A 20041-nucleotide genomic window follows, 5' to 3' on the forward strand; every position below is an offset into this window, starting at 1 on the left:
AGAATTGTTATGAAAATAAAGGTAAATTGACGTTTGTAACCGATGTTAGTGATGCATTATGACTTAATGACTTGATACAATATATTGGTAGGATGACCTTAGATCATCTAAGGGTTTAAAAGATGAAAATAACTAGAGTCTAAAGATGCTTCAAGAGTGTGAGATATGTGGATGGGGGAGTACGTAACCGGAACGATAGGAGCTTCCAACAGTGATAGTTGCCCCCCACCAAATGAACCGTTCAAAATCTAGAGCTAACATTTCAATCGAAAATCCACGTAGAATCACAACAAGACAAAAAAGGTAGACTGAAGCATATGAGTGAAAATGGTATAGAACCTTTAATCGACCACGGGGCGTATTCGACCCTTACCGACCAAATTCAGACTAGGTTGGATGTGAACGTTATACAGTTCATTCAGATAACTGTATTTTAGGGTTGATTAAAAAAAAAAAAAAAAAAAAAAAAAAANGAGAGAATCAAGATTCAGAAAAAAAATCAATGGAGCGCAGTTTTCTGTACAAGGAATTCGCTCCATTGATCGGAATGATCGCCGGCGAGTGCGCTACCGTCGGCTCCAACACCGTCTACAAAGCCATTAGCGGCCATCAAATTAGCTTCTATGTCTTCACCTTCTACACTTGCCTCGCCGCCGCTCTCGTTCTTCTTCCTTTCGCCATCATCTTCCGCAGGTCTCCGATTCTTCCAATTCTCTCTAATCTAATCGTTTGCTTCTTTTCTCCGCTCATTTTTCCCTAACTGTATTCATTTTGTTGCTTGGCGTTTTCAGATCCGGCGTTTTTCCGTCCAATAAATCCTCGTTCTTCCTGAGACTGATCTGCCTCTCCGCCATGGGGTACGATTTGAGGTTTATTCTTATGGATTGTGGCGTGTTAATCGGATTGCGATTGAAATTGTTTGTTTGTTTGTGATTGAAGAGTTGGATGTCAGCTGTTTTCCTATAAAGGATTGGAGTACAGTTCACCGACGCTTGCTTCCGCCATTAGTAACCTAATTCCTGCTCTCACTTTCATCTTGGCCGTTCTCTTCGGGTATCTTTTTCTCCCCCTCTTTTTTTCTTACCGATAAGTTTCAATAATTCCTTGAAATTTCTTGTGCATTAATTAATTTTTTATTATTAAAATAAATTTAATAAAATTATATAAATTTTTACTTAATAATCATAAGTTAATTGTGTAAGTTATATTTCAAAAATCTCAAAAATATATTTTTAATTAAGAACATATGCATACGTTTCCAAATAAATATTAAATATTCTAAAATTTTATTTAATGAAGAGATGTTCCTATATGATTATATTCTAAAATTTATTCAAGTTTAATACAAATAATCATATCCATTTATCTCATTTAAAATATTTCAAGTTATTGTCCACACGGTCCTCTTGGGGTGTCTAACTCTAATATCATTTATAAATCCAAACCGATGTCTGACTCTGTTGTCATTTGTAAACCCAACCCCACCATTGTTGTCCTCGGTGCCGATCGCCTTGGATAAAAGTCGTCTCACTAAATTAAAATGTTGTCAATAGTGCACAGGTAAAGCCCAACAAATTTCAAGTCTGTTTCCTTAACCACTCGGACATATTGACACCTATATATAAGAAATGATTCGTTCTCTATACAACTGATGTGAGATTTCACAATAAAGCTAAACAACTCACAGCAGGATTCAAACTTGCCCAATAAATTTCATTTCACAATAAAGCTAAAGCAAATCAACTCACCCCAGGATTCAAACTCTGTCTCCTTAAACACATAGCAATGTCAACAAGTCTGTCTCCTTAAACACATAGCAATGCCCAACAGATTTCAAGTCTGTCTCCTTAAACACATAGCAATGCCCAACAGATTTCAAGTCTGTCTCCTTAACCACTCAGACAACACATAGCAATGCCCAACAGATTTCAAGTCTGTCTCCTTAACCACTCAGACATATTGACACCCGCATATAAGAAATGATTCGTTCTCTGTACAACTGATGTGATGTGAGATTTCACAATAAAGCTAAAGCAAAGACATATTGACACCATTATATAAGAAATGATTCGTCGAATCTTAAAAAGTCAACTCCTCACTAAAGTAAAATGTCGTCAACAGCAGGATTCGAACCTGCGCAGGCAAAGCCCAACAGATTTCGAGTCTGTCTCCTTAACCACTCGGACATATTGACACCCGTATATAAGAAATGATTCGTTCTCTGTACAACTGATGTGAGATTTCACAATAAAGCTAAAGCAAAGACATATTGACACCATTATACAAGAAATGATTCGTGGAATCTTAAAAAGTCAACTCCTCACTAAAGTAAAATGTCGTCAACAGCAGGATTCGAACCTGCGCAGGCAAAGCCCAACAGATTTCGAGTCTGTCTCCTTAACCACTCGGACATATTGACACCCGTATATAAGAAATGATTCGTTCTCTGTACAACTGATGTGAGATTTCACAATAAAGCTAAAGCAAAGACATATTGACACCATTATACAAGAAATGAGTCGTGGAATCTTAAAAAGTCAACTCCTCACTAAAGTAAAATGTCGTCAACAGCAGGATTCGAACCTGCGCAGGCAAAGCCCAACAGATTTCGAGTCTGTCTCCTTAACCACTCGGACATATTGACACCCGTATATAAGAAATGATTCGTTCTCTGTACAACTGATGTGAGATTTCACAATAAAGCTAAAGCAAAGACATATTGACACCATTATACAAGAAATGAGTCGTGGAATCTTAAAAAGTCAACTCCTCACTAAAGTAAAATGTCGTCAACAGCAGGATTCGAACCTGCGCAGGCAAAGCCCAACAGATTTCGAGTCTGTCTCCTTAACCACTCGGACATATTGACACCCGTATATAAGAAATGATTCGTTCTCTGTACAACTGATGTGAGATTTCACAATAAAGCTAAAGCAAAGACATATTGACACCATTATACAAGAAATGAGTCGTGGAATCTTAAAAAGTCAACTCCTCACTAAAGTAAAATGTCGTCAAGAGCAGGATTCGAACCTCCGCAGGCAAAGCCCAACAGATTTCAAGTCTGTCTCTTTAACCACTCGGACATATTGACACCCGCATATAAGAAATGATTTGTTCTCTTTACAACTGATGTGAGATTTCACAATAAAGCTAAAGCAAAGACATATTGACACCATTATACAAGAAATGATTGGTGGAATCTTAAAAAGTCTACTCCTCACTAAAGTAAAATGTCGTCAACAGCAGGATTCGAACCTGCGCAGGCAAAGCCCAACAGATTTCGAGTCTGTCTCCTTAACCACTCGGACATATTGACACCCGTATATAAGAAATGATTCGTTCTCTATACAACTGATGTGAGATTTCACAATAAAGCTAAAGCAAAGACATATTGACACCATCATACAAGAAATGATTCGAATCTTAAAAAGTCAACTCCTCACTAAAGTAAAATGTCGTCAACAGCAGGATTCAAACCTGCGCAGGCAAAGCCCTGCGCAGGCAAAGCCCAACAAATTTCGAGTCTGTCTCCTTAACCACTCGGACATATTGACACCCGTATATAAGAAATGATTCGTTCTCTGTACAACTGATGTGAGATTTCACAATAAAGCTAAAGCAAAGACATATTGACACCATTATACAAGAAATGATTCGTGGAATCTTAAAAAGTCAACTCCTCACTAAAGTAAAATGTCGTCAATAGTAGCATTCGAACCTGTGCAGACAAAGCCCAACAGATTTCAAGTCTGTCTCCTTAACCACTCGGACATATTGACACCCATATGTAAGAAATGATTCGTTCTCTATACAACTGATGTGAGATTTCACAATAATGCTAAAGCAAAGACATATTGACACCATTATATAAGAAATAATTCGTTCCCAATATGTTGGATCTTAAAAGTCAACTCTTCACTAAAGTAAAATTCATCAATAGTAGGATTCGAACCTGTGCAAACAAAGTCCAACAGATTTTTAGTCTCCTTAACCACTCAGATATATTAACACCTATGTATAGGAAATGATCCGTTCTCTATACAACTGATATGAGATATCACAATAAAGCTAAAGCAAAGACATATCTTAAAAAGTCAACTCCTCACTAAAGTAAAATGTCAATGTCATCAACAGCAAGATTCGAACCTAGCAGGCAAAGCCCAACAAATTTCAAGTCTGTCTCCTTGACCACCCGAACATATTGACACCCATATATAAGAAATGTTTCGTTTTCTATACAACTAATGTGAGATTACACAATAAAGCTAAAGCAAAAAGAGTCGTCAATTCAAACCTGCTATGCAGGAAAACCCAACAGATTTCAAGTACCGAACACCTTATTCGTTCACTCTCCATGTCTCTTGGTGTGGGCTAAAAAAGTCATCAACAAAGTCGTCAAAGCAGGAAGGATTTGAACCTACGCAAGCTTGCTAAAAAAGTGTCATCGAACCTACGCAAGCATTTCAAGTCTGTCTCCTTAACCACTCGGACATATTGACATCATTATACAAGAAATGATTCGTTCCCAGATCTCACAATAAAGTTAAAAAGTCGTAAACTCCTCACTAAAGCAAAATGATTCAAACCTGCGTAGGCAAAGCCCAACATATTTCGAGTCTGCCCTCTTAACCACTTACACATATTGACACCCATATATCACTCAAACATATTGACACCCATATATAAGAAATGATTCGTTCCTTGTGTGGGATCTCACAATAAATCTAAAGCAAAATGTGTCACTCACATTAAAGCTAAAGCAAAAAGAGACATCAAGTCTGTCTTCTTAACCACTAGGACATATTGACACTACAACAAAATTGAAATAATACAAAGAAGATTAGCATGACCCATGTGCAAGGGGATGACATGCACAAATAGAGAAATGATCCAAATGTTTATTGTGAGATCCCACATCGTTTGGAGAGAAAAATGAAATATTCCTTATAATGGTGTGGAAAACTCTCCCTAACAGACGTGACGACCGATACGTAACAGATCAAAATAGACAATATCTACTAACAGTGGGCTTGGACTATTACAAATGATCTATAGAGATAAGTACGGACTCGTATTGTGAAAATTATTACAACATATTATATCTAAATTTCCATTTTTTATATATATTTATGTAATACCAAAAAAAAAAAAAAAAAAAAAAAAAAAAAAAAAAAAAAAAAAAAAAAANTAATTATTTTAATGGATCAGTTGAGAGTAAATAGTATTGCATGGATTCGAAAATGAAATAAAAAGAAATATATATATTAGAATGAAAAAAAAAAAAAAAAAGAGAGATTGTTAAAGATTTTATTCATGCATTAAGTTCATGGAGAGATCTATGAGATTTTAGAATATAATCCTATACATTCTCTGATCGACGATCGACGTGGGACCCCACCAAATTCATCCCGTTCGAGGTTTAGTATCCTTGTTGGCACATCGCCTCATGTCTACTCCCTTCGGGAAAGGGTCTCCTCACTGGCACATTGCCTAGTGTCGGACTCTAATACCATTGTAATGGCCCAAGCCGACAGCTAGCAGATATTGTCCTCTTTGCGTCAGCTAGAGAGAGGTTTCACACCTTTATAAAAGAAAACCCACCCCAACGGTGGGATTTCACATCAAACGTATGAAATATATGCTAAATTTGGTGTCATCATTTTCTTTGGTTAGGATGGAGAAGCTAGCTTTGAAAAGCTCAAGCAGCACGGCGAAAATCGTTGGCTCGGCAGTGTCTATAGCAGGTGCACTTGTAGTGGTTCTTTATAAAGGTCCAGTCATTCTATCAAACCCATTTGCTGCGCCAACAAGATTGAACCTTTCACATCCTTTGGCCTCTTCCCAACCCAATTGGATCATGGGTGGCCTCTGCTTTTTTGCTCAGTACCTTCTCAACTCTTTCTGGTACATTATTCTGGTAATTTTCCTTTCAAAATTATGCAACCTCCCTTTATTCCTTTTGTGCAAAACATTTACTAATATCATATATGATTGAATGGCTTCTTAATTCTTCTGAGTCAAGATTTTGTTGGTATTATTGTATTTGGCTGTAAAAGAGTTGAATTTTGGTTTCTTAGTAATTATATGTGAAATCTGTACATCTTAAGATAGTTTATGGGTTCACAAAGACAAGTGGTTCCACACCAAGACTATGATATCGCCCAATAGTCCACTAGAGATTGAGTTTATGGGTAACATGTATGTGTTCGACATGTGTTGATCACTCAGAGCTTTGTTGGACACAAATCGTTCTGTACTGTTACGTCGCACAACAATGCACACACTCGATATAGATGAACACAAACAATATTAGTTGTAAAAGGGTAGGAACCTCACCTTTTGAGTTAGCTTTTGAAGTGAGAGTCAAAATGGATAATTATACTGACAAAAGAGTTATTTACAGACCCAAATGGTGAACATGTATCCAGATGAACTAGCTGTGGTGTGCTTGTACTATGTTTTCGAGGTCATAATAGCTGCACCCATATGCCTATTAGCAGAAGGAAACTTGGGTGCGTGGAAGCTAAAAAACAGTCTTGAATTGGTTGCTGTTTTGAACTCGGTAAGAAGGGAAAAGGATTTGAATTTGGGTTGAGCTGGAGATAGAAGAGGTTGTGATTGCTTTAAATGTGGAGTTTTTGTTGTTGTTGTTGTCGTGTTCATCTAGGGATGTGTGGGTCAATCCTTCGTCTCTGCCATCCACACATGGGGTGTCCATGTCAAAGGTCCTGTTTATGTTTCGAGTTTCAGGCCTCTCTCAATTGCCATTGCAGCTGCTACTGGTGTCATTTTTCTTGGGGATGATCTCTATCTTGGAAGGTGCATATCTCTCTCTCTCTCTGGTTTATGCATTATTATTTTCTGTCACTTTTTAAACATTTAGGATAATTAAAAAATACCCGAACATTTATGAATTCGGTATATATACATGTCTGTAAGGGTATGATATCGTCAACTTTGAGCCCGTGATTTATCGTTTGATTTCATCGAAAGGTTCCATACTAGTTGAAATATTGTTCTTTTTTGTTTAGTTTGACAACATTTGGAGTTAGGAGCTTTCGAATTTCGAATCTCTGACCTCTTGATTGAGAATACGTGTCAGTTACTGTTGAGTTTGTTCATTTTGACGTTCTATTATCTGAGGAGATCTTCCATTGGAAAAGATCCATTAGCCTATGAGGAAGAAATAAAAATTAATGTCCTTATACACGGTAACTAATATGCATGCATTGGCATTCACAGGTTCATCATCATTAACATTAACTAGGGTTGTGTGTTAGAAAAATTATCGTCATAATGCATCATGACATTTAATACATTTGCATTATCTTAATATGGAATAACGTCATATCATGACATCTCATCATCATACATCTTACATCGTCATATTATCATACATCATTCATTTTATAATATCATATAGGATCATCATATAACATAGTCACATCATTATATAACATAGTCACATCATTATATAACATAGTCACATCATCACATGATATAAAACATAAATGACACGTGCAAGGGCTTATTGAGTACGTGTCGTGAGATCCCGTATCGATTGGAGAAGGAAACATGTGCCAGCGAGAACGCTGGGTTCGAAAGGGGGTGAATTGTGAGACCCCATATTGATCGGAGAGGGGAACGAAACATTCTTTATAAGGGTGTGGTAACCTCTCCCTAGCAGACACGTTTTAAAAACCTTGAAAGGAAAACCCGAAAAAGAAAAGTTAAAAAGGACAATATCTGCTAGCGGTGGACTTAGACCGTTACAATATCGTATATCAATGAACTTTTCATCCATTTGTTTGTTGTGGCAGTATTATTGGAGCAACAATAATAGCAAGTGGGTTTTACTCAATAATGTGGGGGAAAATAAAAGAAGAAGAGTTGAAGGGGAAAGACGAGTTTTGTTCAAGCTTGGGCTCTTCATCCAAAGATAAGATTCCATTGTTGAAAAGCTGTAAAGTTCAAGATGACTAACACATCTTGTGAGTACATCAGACCGTGCAGGTATGTTATGTTTATACTCGATCCAATCTGTTTTTGCTTTTGAATTCATGTTTTGTAAGTAAAAATTATAGAACATCCAGCCAAATATCCTCAAATGTATAGTAAGAAGAGTTGATTTGGCTGGAATAGATAACTTTTTGTGTTTATTGTTTCTTCTATCATTTAAATCATATTTGTCTATATATCGTGAGAAATATCATTCAAGTTAGCCTTTCTAACCGTCCAATCCCACCTCTAGTACATATTGTCTGCTTCAGCCTATTACGTATTGTCGTCAGCCTCACGGTTTTAAAATGTGTCTATTAGGGAGAGGTTTGCACACCCTTATAAGGAATGTTTCATTCCTCTCTCCAACCGACGTGGGATCTCACAATCCACCTCCCTTGGAGACCTAGTGTCCTCGTTGACACACCACCTGAAACCTAGCTCTGATATCATTTGTAATAGTCCAAATCCACCGCTAGTAGATATTGTCATCTTTGAGCATTCCCTTCGAGGGCTTCTCCTCAAGGTCTTAAACGCGTCTACTAGGGAGAAGTTTCTACACCTTTATAAGGAATGTTTTGTTCCCCTCCCCAATCGATGTGGGATCTCACAATCCACCTCCTTTGGAGGCCCAGTGTCCTCACTCCACACCACGTGAAACCTGGCTCTAATACCATTTGTAATAGTCCAAGTTCACCGCTAGTAGATATTGTCATCTTTGAGCATTCCCTTCAAGGGCTTCTCCTCAAAGTCTTAAAACTCATCTACAAGATAGAAGTTTCTACATTCTTATAAGAAATGTTTTGTTCCTCTCTCCAACCGATGTGGAATCTCACAATCCACCTCCCTTGGAGACCTAGTGTCCTCGTTGGCACACCACCTGAAACCTAGCTCTGATATCATTTGTAATAGTCCAAATCCACCGCTAGTATATACTGCCATCTTTGAGCATTCCCTTCAAAGTCTTCTCCTCAAGGTCTTAAAACACATCTACTAGGGAGAAGTTTCTACACTCTTATAAGGAATGTTTTGTTCCCCTCTCTGATTGATGTGGGATCTCGCAAGTTTTGTTTAAAAATCCTCTATTCTATGTTTGATCCGTCCTAAACGTTTCAAACCTACCTTAAAGTAGAAATTTCTTACAGATTTGACATTGACTTGCTTTTGGAGTTGGAATATTGTCTCTTTCATTAGAATAGGGATTTTTGTTGGGCAGTCATTTGTGAGTGAGTGCTATCCACAGCAAAGAGACCTTTGAAAGGCATCTTCATGCATATAAAGGTTTCATATCCTTTCAATACAACAAAAAAAATCAATCAAGCATGTTCTTGAATACCCGTTTAAGTTCATGCACGATTGCCACCAAGCGTAACATCCTAGTTAAACTCGATAATAACATGCCCACACCCTCGATGGTAAAATTATGTCATATACAAACCTCGAATCCATCAAAATCAATGAATTCCCAAAACATTGTTTGATAGTGTAACGTGTAATAGCCCAGATCCACGCTAGCAGATATTGTCTTCATTGGGCTTTCCTTTTCGGACTTCCCCTTAAGGTTTTAAAACGTGTCTTCGGAAGGTTTTCACACCCTTATAAATCGTGGTTTGTTCTCCTCCCCAACCAATGTGGGACATCACAGATACTTTCTCTCAACTAAACTCAAGATCAAAAAAATTAAAAGAACAATATCCTTCAAATGAAATGATCTAAAAACGACAAAGCATCGTCCCAATTACTTATATTTAAAGTGAAATTATAATCGAAAATATGTGGATTTGTGTTGGTACTCAAAGAATGGGGGAAAGAAAATGATCTTAGAATATTTTGTCGGTTTCTTGGAACAGAGATCTTTGTTGGTCAGTCAATTGTGTGGCTATCCACACAAAGGGCCTACCATTGAAAGGTCTCTTCACTTATCACGTTTGGAGACACTTGTCATTTCGGCTCTTACATGGTCTATTTTCATTACGATTAGAATATATTAAAATTGAAAATTTAAATACGTATTAGACGTTTTAATCTTATAATCTAAAGTTCGGAGACCTATAGAATGTTTTAACGTAATTTTGAATAGTATGCAATTGACATACAGAAGGTTCGTAGTTGACGACTACAGGGGAAGCAGCTTACCGTAGTTCCCTGAGCCTAGCTTGTAGCAAGCCAAAGTGTAATGTGAACCTATTTTGTTAAGAGAATATCTCGAAGGGAAAAACAGACCACAAAAAGCAATCCCTTCCAACCAACCTTTTTTAATCAAGCTTCGAATTTCTATGGTTAGTTCAATAAACGAGTAGTTGTTCTCTTAACTACCATTGAGTTCGGGATTTAAACAATGGGAATAGGGCCACACATTTTCACTTTTTCGAGAGGGACTTAGCTTATAAATAGATATTTTTATTTAGTGACATAAGTGGCATGCACGAAGAAGTTATCCCAATGAAATTTGACACGTGATGGCAAAAGCATTGCGAGAATTTCAACTATGCTGTCATAATTAGATATAATTATTTTAATTATATATAATTATTTGGAAGTTCATTTCAACGGAGATTTCGAAAATCAAATTAAGACTGATTGGTATTAAAGCTAGACACCGAACAGTGTACCTACGAAGACGTTGGACTTTCAAGTGTGGTGAATTGTAAGATTTCAGGTCGGTTAGGAAGAGGAACAAAACATTCCTCACAAGGGTGTGACAACCTGTCGGTGATGACCTTTTAGTGATTTGAAAGTAAAAACATCCCTTAAAATGGGACCAAACCTTCACCAAACGCACACCATACCCACAAGAAAGAGAAAAGGCTCCACCGTACAGCTTTTACAGAGCGAGCCAGAGAGATGGAGAGGAGATTGTTTTACAAAGACGTGGTGCCATTCGCCGCCATGGTTGCCGCCGAGTGCGCCACCGTGGGATCCAACACAGGCTTCAAAGCCGCCATCGCCAGAGGCATGAGCTACTACGTCTTCACCCTCTACGTCTGCGTCGCCGCCGCCGTCGTCCTCATCCCTTTCGCCCTCATCTTTCACAGGCACTCTGTTTCTCTCTCTGCCTCTCTCTCCGCTTATAAATCGATTCATTTCCCTAATTCCTCAATCTCTCTCTCTGTCTCTGCAGATCGCAACAGCTTCCTCCGAACAAGATTTCCCTGTTCTTCAAACTCGTCGCCCTCTCCGCCCTCGGGTACGGCGGCGCGTCTTCCCGATTCGGCTAATTTTATATGCTTTTTAAGTTCTGAGGGCTAATGGGTTTTGGAATTGTGTTGAATTTTTGAAGGCTTTCGTGCCAATTGCTTGGGAACAAAGGCTTGGAGTTCAGCTCCCCCACTCTTTCATCCGCCATTAGCAACCTCATCCCGGCGTTCACCTTCATTCTCGCCGTCTTTTTCCGGTCAGTTTCTCTTTCTATCTCCTCAACTTTCACTTATATCTCTAATCTAAAAAGATAAATAAGCATTAAATACCGAGCTCGGCCCCTTAACATCTTCCACCGGAGGGCTCCAGACTCGTATATGGATCTCTTTTACTTATAGTGGTCGGTTTGATAGAAGCTTGGTTAGAAGAGTTAGCTTCCCGAATGTCTCTTAGGAAGAGGCCTATTCCGCTCTTTCCAATTGGGAAAGAGTTTAGTCTACGAGCCTTAGGAGTTGAAATACCAATTTTGAAAAATGACATTAATACCCTCGAACGATTTTTTTTTAAAATTTAAAATGTACATTTAAATGTGAAGAAATAAGATGATTTACGAGAATACATAAATCTGTGTGGACGGTTTATATATATATATATATATTAACAATTTACGATTAAGGGTATTAATGATAGTTTAAAAAAATTTCGTATATTTTTGAAACATGATACTATCAGGATCGATATTATTGATTTTTCTAAACGGTTGAGGGGTATTATCGGAATTTTAGAAAATATAAAGATTAAAAAAAAATATATCCATTTTATCTTGTAGGACCCAACAAGAGTTGAATGGATAAGCTCAATATCCTATAATATTTATTGATTTTTTTATAAAAAAAATTGTTGATTTAGCTTTCAATGGATTCATAAAGATCTTCGAAAAATAATTTAAAATTAAATGAAGAAAAAAAAAATCATTAAATTTTGGTTAAATTTATATTAAAAATTGTAGATTATATGAGAAATAAATCAATATTTTAAATAAACTAAAAATAATAATAAATGGCTTGCGTTATTGGGTTTCTTTTTTCTCTTTTTCATAATATTATACCTAACGTGTAGCCTAAATTATTCAAAATTTTAAATTAAATTATTCAAAATTTTAAATTATGTATTTATTTTATTATTTTATTGGCCGCCAAATATCTTTGGTGGTTGGACACTTTTGTCCCATTTTTCCTTAATAATTGCAAATTTGTAATTTGGTCTATTTTCAAATTTGTAATTTAGTCTAAAAGCAAAATACTTATAATAATATCAAATTACCATACACAATAATTATTAAACACTATGATTTCATAAATTCAAATTTTTAATTAAAATAATATGGTCGATCCAATATCACTGACCACTGTTGGGAAGTCATTAGAGGTGAGGTGGTGACGATGGTAGTGGAGGTAACGATGGAGGCTCGGTCCAAAAAGGGCATAGTGGGCATAGTGGAAGTGAAGCTGAAGTGTGAGGGTATTTTGGTCATTTTTATATAACATGAAAACGTGAGAGGGATTCCAAGTTAAATACCTAAAATTTGCGTTTTATGTGTCGAAAAATCGAGATATTTTAGGTGACGATTTTTGAAATTAAAAATTTGTAAATAAGTTGTTGAATTTGGTTTGCATGGTTAGGATGGAAAAGATAGATTTGAAAAGGAGGAGCAGCATAGCCAAAATTGTGGGGTCAGCGGTGTCGATATCAGGTGCATTGGTAGTGGTTCTGTACAAAGGCCCAATTGTGATATCAAACCCATATTCTCAAGGCCCAAAAGAGTTGGGCCTTCTCTATCACAACCACAATCAACCTTTGGGCTCTTCACATCCACGGCCCAATTGGATATTGGGTGGCCTTTGCTTTGTCTTTCAATACCTTTCCAACTCCTTTTGGTACATTCTCCAGGTATTTATATCCTCCTCCGCTCGATGTCTTAACCAATTGAACTATGTTTAAGTTGATCTTTACTTTTATGGTTGCAACGATGCTTCCCTTACAATTTTTTAGCTTTGAATTCTTATACTTTAGGTCTGGTTTGGTAATCGTTATGTTTATAATTTATGTAATACCTCAAGCCTACCGCTAATAGATATTGTCCGCTTGATCCCATTACGTATCTTCGCCAGACAAGGGGCGGTATGCTAGGGAGGACACTGAATTACTAGGGAGATAGATTGTGAGATCACACATCGGTTGGAGAGGGGAACGAAGTATTCCTTATAAAGATGTAGAAACCTCTCCCTAGAAGACGCGTTTTAAAACCGTGAGGTTGATGACGATACGTAACGAGCTAAAACAGACAATATCTACCGATGGTGGGCTTGGTTAGGTCTTGTTTGACCTTCTCATTTATCTTTTGAATTAAGCTTATAAATTCGACCTGGGTCGAATGTATTTTAACTAGCTGAATTATGCTTCGGTGGTGACACCGGACGTAGAAAAAAAAAGAGGTCATATTGTTATTGGTATTTGCATGACAGACCCAAATCATAAAGACATACCCAGATGAGGTAACAGTGGTGGCAGTGTACTACAGCATCCAGGCAGTTTTAACGGCGCCGGTGTGTTTGTTGGCAGAAACAGACATGAATGCTTGGAAGATGACAAATGCACTAAGCTTTGTGTTCATACTGAACTCGGTAAGATTGAAAGGCAGAGGAATTGGGAAATGGGATTCTGTTTGTTTCTCGGGAAAATGATGGAATTTTGGTGTTGTTGGTTGAGAATGTGTAGGGTTTGATGGGTCAGGCCTTTGTGGCTGCTACCCACACTTGGGGACTCAGCTTGAAGGGGCCTGTTTATGTGTCCAGTTTTAGGCCATTGTCCATTGCCATTGCTGCTGCTATGGGTGCCATTCTTCTTGCTGATGATCTTCATCTTGGAAGGTCAAATAATCTCTCTCTCTTTTTCTCTCTATCTCTCTCTTTCATTTTGTTTGATTTTCGGTAAAATGTTCATTACGTGCGGAGTGTCACAATCGCACTTTTAATGACAGCGGCTTGCGATTGTGCAGCACTCACTTTCCAACGACAAGTGAGCTAAGCCAATTCGTTCTTGCGTCGCCTACGGCCAAGCGACGTATGCTCGAGCCACTAGCCTCGATTTTAAGAGAAGGTTTTAGAAAACGAGAGCAGAGAGAGATTTTCGAAATAGACATTATATAAGCAAACAAGAGAGAAATAACAACGGCTTACAGTATATAACCTTGGGTGGGGAGAAGTTGACAACTAGTCATATCCCCCTACAGTACATTTTGAGGCATTTCATGTGTCTGATATTTCTGAAACGTCATACTTCCTAGAAATATAAAAGTAAAACACTAGAATATGAAAAGATATAAAGGGTTGGGTTTGTCATCGGCATGCGGTCATGGGTAATACGCCTTGGACGAGCATGAACGTGACACGGAGCTCGTAAAGATGTTCATTTAATCTGTAGAGCTTGTAGAGATGTCCGCAGGTTTGTAGGGACCTGTCGTGGATTGGTCAATGAATTTCTATCTAAAAGAAGTAATGTGGAATAAAAAATAGAGGAACGTGGATAAAAAGAAGTAACTGAGAATGGGAGAGGAAATGGGGAGAGCTTTTTATCTGTTAACTCAACGGGTCGGGGATTCCTTGTATAACAGTTCAAGCACACCGCTGGCAAATATTGTCCTCTATAAGTTTTCCTTTCTGGGCTTTCCTCAAGGTTCTAAAGTGGACAATATCTATGCTAGTGAGGACGCCGACCCTCAAGGGAGGTGGATTGTGAGATCCCACATCGGTTGGAGAGGGGAACGAAATATTCTTTAAAAGGGTGTGGAAATCTCTCTCTAACAAACGCGTTTTGAAACTATGAGGCTAACGACGATACGTAATCACCAAAGCGGATAATATCTGCTAGCAGTGAGGTTGGATTGTTACAAATGGTATTAGAGCCCGTCACTAGGTGGTGTGCTAGCGAGAATGCTGGCCACCAACGAGGGTGGATTGTGAGATTTCACATCAGTTAGGAAGGTGAACGAAACAATACTTATAACGGTGGTGGGCTTAGGTTGTTACATACCTATCCCGCTTCGTAGATATCTCTAATGATGTTGACGTTGGTTTCGTTTGCAGTATAATTGGAGCTATCATAATATCCGTCGGATTCTATGGCATATTGTGGGGAAAGGCAAAAGAGGAAGAATGGAAAGAATTAGATGGCGAAAGGTTGGAATCTTCCTCAAAAGCTCCGTTGCTACACTATTATAGAGTCGAAGATCCATGAACATCAACACGAACACGAACAAATGGATTCAATTTTCATTACTCATTTTTTACTATGATTTCATGTCTAAAATAATTTTTAGCCTACGGTTAAAATGTAATTAGGAGTGTTCAAAAAATTCAATGATCCGACAAAATTCGATCAACCCAACTTAACTTGTACGGTATGAGTTGGTTATAAATTTTTTTTTTCTTTTTTCGTCCGGGTTCAAATAGATGAAAATTTTATGAATTGGTTTAGTTCATGGGTTCCCCTAAAACTATATCGGGATAAACTCGAACTCGAATTTATTGTTAATTTTAAAATATATATTTTTGCTTATCATACAATTATATATACATATATTTATTTTATTTTTATCTTTCTCAAATAATCTTTAATTATTTGGAAGATAATGTTTTCAAAATATATATTAAAATTGAGCGGTAATTCTAAATGAAATATTTGAAAATAAATAAATGTTTTACTGAACTAATATTTTATTTTTATTAAAAAATAAAAATAAAAATATATATTACTGAACCGTTTGAGTATAAAAAATGTCTTGTTTAGATGCTTTCAGTAGATATCCGCTCCGCACTCTCTGTGGGCACGATAACTTGTACATCAAAGGTGCATCCTTCCCAGTCCTCTTGTACTAGGGAAAGGTTTTCTCAATGCTCTAACGCCCACATTGGATATGGACCAAACTGTCTCACGACGTTCTGAACCCAACTCACGTACCGCTTTAATGGGTGAACAGCCCAACCCTTGAACATACTATAGCCCCAGGTGGCAAAGAGCCAACATCAAGGTGCCAAACCTTCCCGTTGATGTGAGCTCTTAGAGAAAATCAGCCTGTTATCCCTAAAGCAACCCACGTCAAACTCAACTCACGAACATCCCTAACTAATAAAAAATAGTAATTTGAGCTTAGCTTTCATATGGTCTTTGTAGAGAACCCGAGCGTAATTATTAATTTTATTTTAAAAAATTATAAAATATAATGAAACTCAATGAATATATTATTATATTATTACATTTCAAAAATGAAAATTGGTAAAACATTAATGAAATTATTTGGTATTATTGTTATGAATCCATAGCTGCCTCCTCCTTCCTTATAACTGCCATCAAAAGCTCATTCCATGCATCAATGGGGCCTGGCATGCACCAATGCACACAGTCATTGTAACCCTTCATCCATTTGTTTCCCCAAAACTCCCCCGGGTGCCCGTCCGCTCTCATCGTCATAGCCATCGTCACGTCGATCACCTCGAATCTCTTCCCTTTCCCCATCCCCTCTAGTTTCGCCTTTTCCGTCTCTTCTATCTGAATATTCCTTAGCTTCCAATCAAAGCTCTCTTGGTCGATCACCTTCGCACTCGACGGACCTGTTCTATTGCAATAGCCACCCGTGTTCCAAACCCCATTTTCGAAATGGGCAGGCGAGAACGTCCTCACAAATGTCACCAACTTACCACAATTCTTACAATCATTGATGTACTTAAAAGCCGCTCGAAAAGCCATTCTCAATGCAAAGTCAGGATTGTGACTCGTGATATTTGGATTGCTGCAATAGATGCAATTGGGAATGTTGTTTCCTTCATGCAAGTACAACACTCGAAAAAACCAATGCCCGTTAGAGAGAATCGCGTAGTCGATTTCGGGTAGGTGTTGCGTCCAATCCTTATCGATCTCGTTGAATTGTAGGTCGAAAACGCCCGTTCCCGTTCCATTCACAACCCTCTCTTCTCCGGCCACGAGGAATTTAGTCCAAAGCATGAGAAGGGTTAGGTCACTTTTTGGAAAATACCATGTTCTAAACCTATCCTCAGAGTCTTTATAAACATCTTGTGGAGTTTCTACCTGCAAAACAACTTCATGAGTTCGAAAGCTATCCCGAGAATGTTTTAACGCTACTCGACTCTATCTCAACTAAGAAACATTTAAAAGAACCGAAACCCGTAAAAGTAACCTCGTCCAACCATGAGCTAACAACGATATTCGAAACATATATACAAAAACTTTGGATTAAGAGATATTTGAACTTTATTATATAAAAAAAATGAGAAATTTTGACAATATTATAAAGTTAGCTTGAGACAAAAATCTAGCACACTAATCATTAAATGCTTTAATAATAATAATGATAATAATATATTTAATAATTATTTCTTAATCAATCTTTTAAAGAAAACACTAACTTGGGGTTGGGTCCAAAATTATTATTTTAATCTTTTTTTTTTTTTTACTTTTAATCATCATATTGTCTTCTTTTTTTTTTTTAATTTTAATTTTAATTTTAATTTCAAGGATATTTTTTTTTTATGATTTTTTATAAAATTAAATTGGTGGGCATTAATGGCAGTCAATTCCCTGAAATTAAGGTTACTTATAAAATTTTATACATATTTTTATTAATATATATTTTTTAAACCCTTTAAACATATTTTTAAGATAAAATACTAAATTTCTTTTTTAAATTCAAGATTATTTTTTTTGTTTTCCAATCAAATTATTTTCCCAAGATCATTAAACAAATTTGAAGGAATGTTTTTGTGTTCTATAAATAGAACACAAAAACAATTGATGCTTCTTAAATAAATTCTTNTTTTTTTTTTTTTTTTTTTTTTTTGAATTTCTTGTTTTTCTTAATTTATTGCTATAATTTAATTATAAATATTTTTAATAAAAATTTTAAAAATTTCAATAATTATAAATATTATTGAGAAGTTTTTTTTTTAGGAAAAAGTAAAATTTATTTTGAAGTAGGTCATATTGGAAAATAAATTAATAGAAATTTATTGCCAAATTTAAAAATTATAAACCCAAATTTCTAAATGGGAAATTTTTAAAATTCAACTTCTAATTTTGGAAGGTCATAATATTCAATAAATGGCAGCTAACTATGACCTTTAACTCCCAAGTTTTCACCTCATTATCATAAATTTATTTTCCCCCTTTTTTTATGACTAATTTCTTGGAAATATATGTATTTCTTTCAAAAAAAAAATAAATAAAATAAAAATAAAAAAAAATTAACTAAAAAATAATTATGAGACATGTTTTTATGAGCCAGAGCTTCCCACAAGACAAATTTTTTTTTTTTACCCTAAAAGAATTTTTAAAAAATAAAAAAAGAGGTTGAAAAAAGGTAAGGATGTTGAGCCCACCAAAATTCATCCATGGAGGAGCATTTCTCAAGTAAAGAAAATTCCTCAAAGAACACAAAGACCAACCAAAAGCAAATCTCTAATGATTTCATTCCCTAATTCCTTTTAATTTGATTATAATTCATAGAGATTTCCAGTTTCGTTTCACAATCAAACGCATGCAAAGAATCAGAGCAATCAAGAACACCCATTTGCTAGAAACAGAGAGAAACAGAGAGAAACAGAGAGGAAGAGATGGAACCTGAGACAAGAAGCAGAGGAGAGATTCGAATTGGTTTCTGGCAACAGAATCGCCGATAAAAGCGAGTTTCTTTCCACGGAGAAGATGGAGAAACGCCATGGAATCAAATCTTGGAAGCTCGCATTCATCTGGCTTCCATCTCCAGTTCACAAAATCCATATCCTTCCTCCCCTGTTTGAAGCAATTCTTCGATTCTGGGATCGTGGGGCAGCTCCAATTCGTGTACATGCCCGATCCTCCGGCCTGCTTAATCCAATGCCCTTTGAACAGATTGCACCTCTGTTTCTCTGCATCAACAAACAAACAAACAAACAGACAAACAAACAGCCCAAGATTCAACGATCTAACAGAGAAGACGATGAAGAACAAAAAAAATGGAGAAATGGGAGTGATGGATGGATACCCTTTGGAGGGGTTGGATCGTGGATGGATTGGAGGGCGGGGAGGTTGGGGCGGAGAAGAAGAGAAGGGTTTGGGGAGCGGAGGGAGAAGAAGAAGAAGGAAACAATGGCGGAGATGGCTAAGAAAGAGCATAACAGAGGACCAGACCAGACCCATCTCTCCCTCTGGGAACGATGTTTATGATGGGATTTCTCTGCCAAATGGGAGTTGGAAAATCTCATGCCTAACAGAGAGAGAATTTTGAGAATGAATTGTTTGGGTTTGAAAGATTCTAATAACTTTCCTTTCAACAAGGAATTTTCCACCAAAAATGGACTTATTGTTTCCTACTCTGTTTATATATCTTTTTTCTTTTTTTCTTTTTAGATTTTTGTCTATTTAATTCTTAAATTTTTTAAAATATCTTATAATAATAAGACGTTCTAAACTGGGTTTTGTGTTATAGGACGATGAACAACGTATTCTAAACTGGGTTTTGTGTTATAGGACGATGAGTTGTTGACCCTAGTTTAAATCGAGTTTTGTGCCATAGGTCGTCGAATAAAACTGTTCAATTCATACAAAACTAAACATTGTATTTTTAGCTAACCTCTTGATACAAAAAGCAAAAAACGCTACCAGCACGAAGCACAGTGCGATAGGCCTACACTAGAGGAGCATAGGACAGTGGAAGAGCCAAAGTGCACTTAGTCCCCCCGCTCATGAATGAGTCATCCTGTAGTCGAGAAGGAGCCTAGAAGTACTTCCTACTTGGTCACACTACACATGGTTCTACACATTTACAAAGTTAACCCCTATCCGAGGCCAA

The 20041-nt window shown here is 36.8% G+C and overlaps 3 protein-coding genes and 8 non-coding genes across 11 annotated transcripts; 3 read left to right on the forward strand and 8 right to left on the reverse strand.

The window, feature by feature from the left end:
• The first annotated feature begins 479 nt into the window (after positions 1 to 479).
• On the forward strand, positions 480 to 8215 carry LOC111792472 (WAT1-related protein At5g40230-like). The gene is made up of 7 exons (XM_023673975.1): positions 480 to 693; positions 792 to 857; positions 940 to 1053; positions 5677 to 5920; positions 6407 to 6565; positions 6671 to 6822; positions 7824 to 8215. The coding sequence occupies exons 1-7, from the start codon at positions 503 to 505 to the stop codon at positions 7984 to 7986; spliced, it is 1089 nt and encodes a 362-aa protein (XP_023529743.1). The 5' UTR covers positions 480 to 502; the 3' UTR covers positions 7987 to 8215.
• On the reverse strand, positions 2113 to 2194 carry TRNAS-CGA. The gene has a single exon. It is a non-coding gene; the product is annotated as a tRNA-Ser (tRNA).
• On the reverse strand, positions 2338 to 2419 carry TRNAS-CGA. The gene has a single exon. It is a non-coding gene; the product is annotated as a tRNA-Ser (tRNA).
• Positions 2563 to 2644, reverse strand: TRNAS-CGA. The gene has a single exon. It is a non-coding gene; the product is annotated as a tRNA-Ser (tRNA).
• TRNAS-CGA lies at positions 2788 to 2869 on the reverse strand. The gene has a single exon. It is a non-coding gene; the product is annotated as a tRNA-Ser (tRNA).
• Positions 3013 to 3094, reverse strand: TRNAS-UGA. Its single transcript has one exon. It is a non-coding gene; the product is annotated as a tRNA-Ser (tRNA).
• Positions 3238 to 3319, reverse strand: TRNAS-CGA. The gene has a single exon. It is a non-coding gene; the product is annotated as a tRNA-Ser (tRNA).
• TRNAS-UGA lies at positions 3701 to 3782 on the reverse strand. The gene has a single exon. It is a non-coding gene; the product is annotated as a tRNA-Ser (tRNA).
• Positions 4800 to 4903, forward strand: LOC111794154. Its single transcript, XR_002815045.1, has one exon. It is a non-coding gene; the product is annotated as a U6 spliceosomal RNA (small nuclear RNA).
• A 2378-nt stretch (positions 8216 to 10593) lies between the features above and the next one.
• On the forward strand, positions 10594 to 15638 carry LOC111792471 (WAT1-related protein At4g15540-like). The gene is made up of 7 exons (XM_023673973.1): positions 10594 to 11036; positions 11123 to 11188; positions 11282 to 11395; positions 12822 to 13089; positions 13665 to 13823; positions 13918 to 14069; positions 15285 to 15638. Exons 1-7 carry the CDS (start codon positions 10846 to 10848, stop codon positions 15433 to 15435), a joined length of 1101 nt encoding a protein of 366 aa, XP_023529741.1. The 5' UTR covers positions 10594 to 10845; the 3' UTR covers positions 15436 to 15638.
• An 820-nt stretch (positions 15639 to 16458) lies between these two features.
• LOC111792447 (protein ALTERED XYLOGLUCAN 4-like) lies at positions 16459 to 19564 on the reverse strand. Its single transcript, XM_023673916.1, has 3 exons — positions 19235 to 19564; positions 18832 to 19118; positions 16459 to 17283 (listed from the first exon to the last, which is right to left on the reverse strand). Exons 1-3 carry the CDS (start codon positions 19452 to 19454, stop codon positions 16507 to 16509), a joined length of 1284 nt encoding a protein of 427 aa, XP_023529684.1. The 5' UTR covers positions 19455 to 19564; the 3' UTR covers positions 16459 to 16506.
• Between the last annotated feature and the right edge of the window lie 477 nt (positions 19565 to 20041).

This window comes from Cucurbita pepo, chromosome LG04, assembly GCF_002806865.2.
Source record: "Cucurbita pepo subsp. pepo cultivar mu-cu-16 chromosome LG04, ASM280686v2, whole genome shotgun sequence".
NCBI lineage: Eukaryota > Viridiplantae > Streptophyta > Magnoliopsida > Cucurbitales > Cucurbitaceae > Cucurbita > Cucurbita pepo.

Bases quoted from the DNA above. Each gene is read 5' to 3' on its own strand.
- LOC111792472 (XM_023673975.1), top strand. From the start codon at position 503: ATGGAGCGCAGTTTTCTGTACAAGGAATTCGCTCCATTGATCGGAATG. The intron at 694-791 runs GTCTCCGATTCT...TGGCGTTTTCAG, and splicing joins TTCGCCATCATCTTCCGCAG to ATCCGGCGTTTTTCCGTCCA. The intron at 858-939 runs GTACGATTTGAG...TTGTGATTGAAG, and splicing joins ATCTGCCTCTCCGCCATGGG to AGTTGGATGTCAGCTGTTTT.
- LOC111792447 (XM_023673916.1), bottom strand. From the start codon at position 19,454: ATGAGATTTTCCAACTCCCATTTGGCAGAGAAATCCCATCATAAACAT. The intron at 19,119-19,234 runs GTATCCATCCAT...TTGTTGATGCAG, and splicing joins CGATCCAACCCCTCCAAAGG to AGAAACAGAGGTGCAATCTG. The intron at 17,284-18,831 runs GTTCCATCTCTT...GTTGTTTTGCAG, and splicing joins TCCTCTGCTTCTTGTCTCAG to GTAGAAACTCCACAAGATGT.
- LOC111792471 (XM_023673973.1), top strand. From the start codon at position 10,846: ATGGAGAGGAGATTGTTTTACAAAGACGTGGTGCCATTCGCCGCCATG. The intron at 11,396-12,821 runs GTCAGTTTCTCT...TTGCATGGTTAG, and splicing joins ATTCTCGCCGTCTTTTTCCG to GATGGAAAAGATAGATTTGA. The intron at 14,070-15,284 runs GTCAAATAATCT...TTTCGTTTGCAG, and splicing joins GATGATCTTCATCTTGGAAG to TATAATTGGAGCTATCATAA.